Source organism: Helicoverpa zea, chromosome 8, assembly GCF_022581195.2.
Source record: "Helicoverpa zea isolate HzStark_Cry1AcR chromosome 8, ilHelZeax1.1, whole genome shotgun sequence".
In the NCBI taxonomy this organism is placed as follows: domain Eukaryota; kingdom Metazoa; phylum Arthropoda; class Insecta; order Lepidoptera; family Noctuidae; genus Helicoverpa; species Helicoverpa zea.
The window spans coordinates 3,825,128-3,833,353 of NC_061459.1; the positions used below are offsets into that span (position 1 = coordinate 3,825,128).

The following is an 8,226-nucleotide window of genomic DNA, read 5'->3' on the forward strand; positions in this document are numbered from 1 at the left end:
ATTTCTTATCACTTAAGTTTAACCTACTGTGGTGAAAAAAAAATGTATGGGGCAATGTAAAAAATGTATAAAATCTAAATATTTTATCTGTGGGTAAACGTATATTATTTTTTTCTATGATACTGGCATTGCTATTTCACAAAACCACTACTTTCACAGACATCAAATATAATTTCACATTTTATGATTGTTTCTATATTCGTATGAAATATTATTAAAACAAACGAAATGCATATTTATGACCCTTTTTACTAAAAAATTATAACAATGCTTATGATAAGTATGTTTACAATTAAAATTGATGGTACACCAGAACATCACAGCAAAAATAGCTCTACTATTTATATTTTATCTATCTATTATGATATTATCACTGTATCGTCATTGTTCCACTATTCTTATATTCCTAACACAAGCCTTCTCTAATGTCATAAGTTTTATTAACATTATTTTTATAACAATGTTAAAAAACCAAATCGTAATTTTTTGTTTATAAAAATGCTTCCACCGGTAAACGGTTCCACCTAACTCCTATTATGCTTCTAAAAAAAAAAGAATATTACATATTTTTTTTTGTGACTTCGAATCTCAAAGGCTCTTATTACATTTCTAAAATATACCTTAACACATTATTGTGCATTGTCTAGTATTATTGTCAACAATATTCTATCTCTCAGACATTAAGGTATCATATCGTTAATGGAAATTAGTGCCAACAAAGAATTTGTCTACGATAAGCCCGTATACTTAAAATAAAAGCGTATCACCTTATACCGAGGATTACAACTAATACAACTAAAATTGAACTTTATTCACACGTCTTTAAATATAAAGTTGTATGGCCCCTTGATATAATTGAGGGCCGCTTGTTGTACTGTCGGCGGGGGGCCAAACCATTCCACTTGGAAGTTTTCTATTAGTCTCGCCACAAATGTGTCCATTTCCAGTTCAGCTATACGACGACCTGGGAACGATAAGGGGGAAAAATTATGTTGTATAATTTTTTTTTTAAGGACTGTAGGTAATGTTACATTACCTATTTTATAACCTGATGGTGACTGTTACTACATTGGAAATTAGGTATCAGTCAATATTCAAGAGTCCAAAAATCATTAATTGACAATTATCAATTTGAAGTCGAAAGAATGTTGGTTTGCTGTGTTGCAATGCAATTTAATTTATCCAAAATTGCTATAGAATGCAGAATTTACACCTATTATTTTTACTAATCTATAATATCTATTGACTTATTTAGCACTCTAAATCACATCGTATTTAAAACCGTATAGAAATTTTGGATTTATATTGACTCGGGATATTGTTCACTTATTATCAGATACTCTGCTGAGAGTCATAAGTTCCAAAATAAAGTAGAAAATATACCTATGCAGCTTCTAGCTCCGAAGCCAAAAGGCGCGTGTGCGAATGGATGAGCGTTCCCATAGTACAAAGGGTCGTCTTTGCTGGCCAGCCATCTTTCCGGGATATATTCCCGGGGCCTCGGGTAGTGCTCATCTAGTAACGACATGTCTCTATGTGCGAACACAACGTGCATCTGTAATTGGGAGAACAAACATTAAATTCATACAGCCTTACTAAAAACACTTAAACATCTGTTGAACACTTGTCTAATAAAAGTGTGGCTGCAAAACGGATCTTATTTCAACGTCGTAATCTGTCATTTTTTTAGATAAGTGTTTAACAGGCGTTTACAAGTTTTTGTGGTACGACGGTTTTTCTTTTTTTCCAATCGAACTTTAACGTTCCATTATTGTGATAAGGTTGAAAATCTATTGAAAAATTTGACAGGTTGAGGTAGGTTGACTTGCTGTTTATCTGTACGGTACATGCTAGACATTATTTTGATTATTTCATCACATCTGTCAATATGTAGAAGATCTGATACCAGCGGATTTTCCACTCGGGTTTTTTATGCGAGACATATTCTAAGTAACATAATCTTGTCACCAGATTCCCTATGTTATTTGAATAGGTATAGTAGTCAATAGTTTGCTTGAATCACCCGTAAGATCCACTCAGAAAAACAGACCGGAAAATCTGCTAGTGTCCATCCATCCATCCAACCAAAAGCGACAATCATAGTGCAAAAAAATAGAAACAAAAGCAATTGAAAATTATTACCGAAAAAGTCACAAATAAACTTACATCTTTCGGTATCCTATAGCCCATAATATTATATTCCTTGGTCGCCATTCTCATATTTCCTGACACAACTGGCATTATTCTGATGGATTCCTTGATACAAGCCCTTAGGTAGGGTCTCTTTTCTGACTTGGACATGATTTCCTCCCTCAATTTGGCTTGCTTGTCTGGGTGCTTTGCCAGAAGGTAGAGAGTAGCTGTGACTGTGTTGGCCGCCTGTGTAAAATATATTTTGTTAGAGGAAGTACTTGTTTCAGTTATAGTATAGTTCTCGGTAGACTTAATGGCGGAATGAAACTATAGTTCGGCCATTCAGAGAATGCGTTCCTGACACGTCGCGATTGAACTGACGACGTAACTTTGCAATGGCGTTGCAGTTACGATAAAAATATTTTTGCTGGTTGTTTACCGTTTTAACAATTGAGGAGCATTAAAACAACATTATTATATCAATAATCAATGAATGTTATAATTTTGTGCCAAACTGAGTGTCAAATAACTTGGTAAACAATATTTTTCTAAATCTATACTGCGCTATTACAAGGTTATGTCAGCGGTTTATATTTTGTAGTGCTGTGCTAAAAATAACAGGCAAGTATCGTAATCTGTTCTTATACAGTTATAATATAAAATAATACGTTTTGATTTTCTTTTTAAGAATTGGAAAATAATGGACTATAAGACTTAATTATAACTTTTATGAAATATAAAAATAAAACTATGACCAAACCGCATTTTTATACTTAGATTAAAAATGGTAACCCCAAATGGCGTTATGGGCCGCCATTTTGTGACGCTAAAACAGTCGTCCGTTGTCGTTTCGTGCGCATAGACCACGTTTTTCAAGTGTTTTCGATCTGTTTTTATCTGATTACCCGGCTTTTGTTAGACCGAGATATCAGGATTGATTCTGTTATTGATAATAATATAATTATACATGTAGGCGAAGATGATGATGAAGACACCACCTCCTCAAGCAAATCGGAGTCTGATTAATATTCTGTTCGCACATTCAATTCAATGTACTTGTAACAAAGAATAAATAAAACAATTTTATTATATGAATATTACCTTTTTTTGGTTTCCACTTAAATAACTAAAATATAAAACAAATGATTCCGCCAATTTAAAACGAAAATAATCTTAAAATAATGCGGCGGTTCATTTTGAAGGAACGGTAACGAACTCAGTGTTATGTTGTGCCCATCACTAGTCGTGACTAACTGATAGGTGTCAGGAACGCATTCTCTGAACGGCCGAAGTATAAATTCCTAGCATAAGTGTATGTGGTTCATACTCCTTACAACCCCATCTACTCAGATATGAAAATATCTAAAAATAGTTTCTGGGCAGTGACACGCGGAATATTTCAAATCGCCATTAAGTTTGTCAAAAACAGTATCATGTTTATTATAAGTTATACATACCGTATCTACACCAGCGAATAACATGTCACTGGCCATTATGTGAGCTACTTCTTCATTGATTTCCAACAATTTGCCCAGAACTCCTTTCTCGCTATCAGATTTGTTCTTTAGTTGTTCTTTTCCCTTTTCGATGAAGTGTTTCGTTAAACTGAAAATAGGAGTATTTATGGCAACCATTTTTACAATGTCGGAAACTATGTCAGGAATTATCTAACTCAACTCTACTTACTTTTCATGACGCTCATAATTTTTCATGGCTTGCTTGAACAGGGGGGTTGCAAAATATCTCCAAAGACTTGGCTTGAAGTCAAGTTCGTTCCCTGTTATAAACAGGTCATGGACACATTGGATCAGTTCCCACTCCGGAGAGTCAGCAGGCAGGTTCGGGTCAAAGCAGTTCAGTCGGCAGCCAAGAGCGACTGTCCCGATAGATTCCAGTGCCCACAGGTTCATTTCTTTATCAAAGTCGTTGCAGATCATGTTCTTTTCGTCGCGATTCTCTTTCATTCTGGAAAATGTTTTGAGCAAAGGTTAAGTTTGTCGTAGAATTAATGACCGTTTGAGATTCCTTATAGTGACGGTCTACAAAAGGTATCGTCTGGTACAAATGTAGATCGTCAAACTTTAACAGCTATATGATGAAGACATAAGTGGAATTATCCCTAGTGTCTAATTAATTTATTATGTGTTGCTTAAGAAACCATATTTACCTCACAATCATATCCTGTGCCACCTCATCAAGTACTTTCGTGTACAATTTTATTGTTTTTGGCTGCAACATAATGGGGTTTACCGTCGACCGGAACTCTTTCCACAAATCGCCGTGGCTGCAAGCAAATACGTAACAGTTTATATTGATTCATTTAAGAATTTTTCTTTATACTTATACTTGTATATCGTTACATCAACTTACTCAGTAATAAGTCCGGTAACGCGTGTTTTATTTTTCTTATGTTCTTTTCTGTAGTATTCGAGGGACATGAATCCTGGACGAACGGGCAGCCAGTTTTCACTTCGCAGCACCTGAGAGTGGTTTACAATTCAGTTATCCAGTTTTTCGATGTGGTTTGGTGTGAAGATGATCGTATCTCGTCAGAAGTTTTAGAAATGTTGGTATTGAGTTATGTATTAATGTAAAAATATATTGTCTATTGTGTATTTTGTGTATGTGTAGTTTTTATGAAGACATCTCAATTACTTGGGACACTATGAAACAAGTTATTGACAGACTCACTTGCGCACACGCTTCAGCATCTTGAAGGAGGATCATAGCCGGCTTGCCGAACATGGGGTCGAACCTCACGATTGGGCCGTACATTGCGAAGATTTTCATGGTGCCCTCCGGTCCTTCGATGCCTTCTAGGGCGCCTTGAAGTATAACAGTAACATTGTAATTATGGTTGTGTATGTGTGCATATTTAAATTCCTAATTCTACTGTATTAAATGCGTACGAAATAAATCCAAAGAGATATTTCTAAGGTATCATTACTGTACTCTCACTGTGTATCATTATGGTACATACTGCTTATTATGTGGTCGTCATTTTCCACAATACTTATTTTGTTCAAAGCAAATTATAAAGTTAGCAGTCCTGAACCAACAGATTGTGTCTATGTAAGTATTCATTAATAAAATGACTACGTAATCTCTAATTTTATAGTTCTCATCATGTAATCTTTATTCATCATTTAACACTATATTTTGTTTGTTATTTTTAGATATAATCATTAACCAAGCGACTATTCTGAAGGAATTATAATCATACGAGGTTTTGTCTCAAGTTTTTCTCACCTCCGGGCAAGAAGTGATGCATTTGCCCAATGATGGGCAAAGACGATGGTCCAGGAATCTCTCTCCATGATTTCAAGTTGGTGTCTGTTGGCTTTACCGCAGGGCTTGCGACTGCTACTGTTCTGAAAACGATAGGAAGATTGTTTATTAATATCTCATCTCGTTCTAATTCACTTACACCAGGAAAAATCAATAAGAAATTAATGGTGGTTGCGAAAATAGCTTTTAAAACGTCAAAATCCCTTCCGCCCTTCACCTCGTGCTGTGCCTTTGATCTCCGAGATTAGAGGTTAGTACGCGTTTTGGAATTTGATTGACTATTTTTGATCTAGATCATTTTTTTGTTTCTTTCTCTAATATAGTAACTGGGTGTAGTCATAAATGTTACGTATTTCGTTAAACCCGATATCGATGACTATGTAGTTTCTACTCTATCTGTACCCGCTTCATGCTCTAATTTAGCTAAGTAGGTACTTTTAACTCCACTCTATTGTGATAAATTATCGATATTATCAATCACATCCTGGTGATAAGATGAATTGTTTTTATCGATACAAGTAGATTTTATTTATAGGTACCTAGATAACATCAAGAGCAGGTGTAATAATAACTTAAGGCATAATAGAAACATAATACCTACTATATTAAGTCTGGTGAGATAAGATTTCTGAGGTTTGTACTCAGTTGTTTATTTTGTGACTTGTTTCTTTGTTGACTGTGTTCTTTGTTTTGTTTTTATCTTCAGGATAATAACGTCGAACTTGCTATTGAATGTACAACGTGTTCTAGAGGCAATTTTTCTGTTGCTAGAATCGAAGACGCAAAAGCGAGTTCGGGTTACGGATATATCCTGTCATAGGTATTATAGTAATTTTTTTATCATGTAGAGCAGTAACAGTATAATTTATGTAAGTGTTTGTCCAAATATATTCTAGTTAGTGTTGTCATGCATAGATGAAATAGCCTTACTAAATAAAATGAATAGATGATATACCTTGCTAAGCATAGGTTTCTTATATTTGTATATGTTTAGATAATAGAAATACATGTAGGTAGGTATGTATACTTATCTTGTTATCAACGTATTTAAATATTTACTTAATTTATTACTATGCCTCTACCTATTATTCCTTAACCACGAAATATGCATGTCTAACTTCGAGCGAAAGTTAAATAAACATAAAATAATTACTGACCAAAAAACGTATACCTAAAAACCTAAGTTAAAATAAACTAGCGGACTAACGGCCAGTTTCTTCATCAAAAGTTAAAGTTAAAGTAATGTCTAAAGTAAAAGTAACGGTCAAATACGTTTTTTCAAGGCTAAAGTGACAGCAAAACTAATAGAAAAATTGAATTTGACCGTTACTTTTACTTTAGGCATTACTTTGACTTTTACTTTGGCTTTAACTTTTGATGAAGAAACTGGCTGTAAAAATGCAACTTTTACCGCTTTTTACCAATAAACAAATTAGATATTACATTTATAATCTTTCTCATATAGGTACAGGTAGCTCTGTTGCTTTTGAGATAAATAAATAAAAAAATAACAGACGATTCCTTAATATTATTTAAAAAAAGGCAATTTTACTAAATACCTACATAAATGTTATTCTCTTTTGTTTGCACATTACCTTTGTAGATATTTGTTTTGCTCATATCGATCAAGTCATAATACAGGAAACTAGACATAACAGTATTACGCACAACACATAACGATTTGTTATTTACATTTAATGAATTTAATAAGCGCTCATTTCATTGAGCAACACGCTTAGGCGCCATCTAGACAAAACATTACGCTATCATTATCGTACAAATCCTTATATTTCCCAATGTAACTGATCGTCTAGGCTGTTTCTTAAATTTTAACAATTAAATAGGTTAAACAAAAATAAAACTAACCTTATAAATTCCTTATTTACAGCCGCTAAATTAAATAGCGGCTTAAACTTCGTCGTCTGCATCATTTTAGAGTTGTTCACACAATAACGCGATCAACAGTTATTTGTTATCAAATTACGTGTCACTTGAATGATAGATAATATAAAACAACACTACACTTGATAAATTACACAGGTAAACAACTAGAGACTTCAACATCGGAATATTAACTGTTCATACACTGTTACACACACAATTCGCGACGAATCTGCGATTAAAATCGTATCATCGACCGTTCACTTTCATTCATTTATTACACAGAATAATAAGTACCTAATTTTGACTGAATATGGGATTACAACGATATTTAGTGACTGATCACTAGAGAAACGAATGATCTTCCGAGACGATTATACTATGACTGTAAGAACAGTGTTTATAAACGTGAATGACCTTCAATAATAATAACCCGCTCCGGACGGATTCGTTTGATAAATCTACTGTAGCTGCCATTTGAATTGCAGTCTTATATCATTGTGCTAGAGTTTGGATTTGGTAATCTGGTGGTTGTTATTTAGTTTTTGGACAGATACCTGTGGTGGGGTTTTGTTGACCAGTTTCGAAAGCTGATTAGGTATGTCTAGTGTTGTAGATTAGGCTCATTTGTGTGTTTAATGATTGTACATTTTGGGATTTTTATTTAGGTACCTAGTATACGAAAGTATTAACGGCCCCATTGTACTGAAGGTATATTTCATAAAATAAAAAATACAATATGTTTATTATATAAGGTGCTTTAGGTAATATTACCTGCCAGGACTTGAATGGGGGGTAGTATTGACGAGTTAATAGATTACAATAGTGAAGAAATTTCGTTCCCCGGAACAATCAATTCAATTTGAGACAGTAAACAAGTTAAATTAACATAGGCTCTACTCTGCAAAACGTGATTCACAAATT

The 8,226-nt window shown here is 33.9% G+C and overlaps 1 protein-coding gene across 1 annotated transcript; it reads right to left on the minus strand.

Moving 5' to 3' along the window:
- Positions 1 to 229: 229 nt before the first annotated feature.
- On the minus strand, positions 230 to 7,702 carry LOC124632506 (cytochrome P450 CYP12A2-like). The gene is made up of 10 exons (XM_047167365.1): positions 7,288 to 7,702; positions 5,383 to 5,504; positions 4,825 to 4,958; positions 4,504 to 4,613; positions 4,301 to 4,417; positions 3,820 to 4,098; positions 3,591 to 3,738; positions 2,167 to 2,379; positions 1,384 to 1,555; positions 230 to 964 (listed from the first exon to the last, which is right to left on the minus strand). Exons 1-10 carry the CDS (start codon positions 7,350 to 7,352, stop codon positions 813 to 815), a joined length of 1,512 nt encoding a protein of 503 aa, XP_047023321.1. The 5' UTR covers positions 7,353 to 7,702; the 3' UTR covers positions 230 to 812.
- Positions 7,703 to 8,226: the final 524 nt, after the last annotated feature.

What these genes read in the sequence shown, in the direction of transcription:
- LOC124632506 (XM_047167365.1), bottom strand. Translation starts at nt 7,352, where the DNA reads ATGATGCAGACGACGAAGTTTAAGCCGCTATTTAATTTAGCGGCTGTA. An exon ending in GTAAATAAGGAATTTATAAG is followed by an intron (nt 5,505 to 7,287) that starts GTTAGTTTTATT and finishes TATCGTTTTCAG; the next exon opens with AACAGTAGCAGTCGCAAGCC. An exon ending in CGGAGCTAGAAGCTGCATAG is followed by an intron (nt 965 to 1,383) that starts GTATATTTTCTA and finishes TATCGTTCCCAG; the next exon opens with GTCGTCGTATAGCTGAACTG.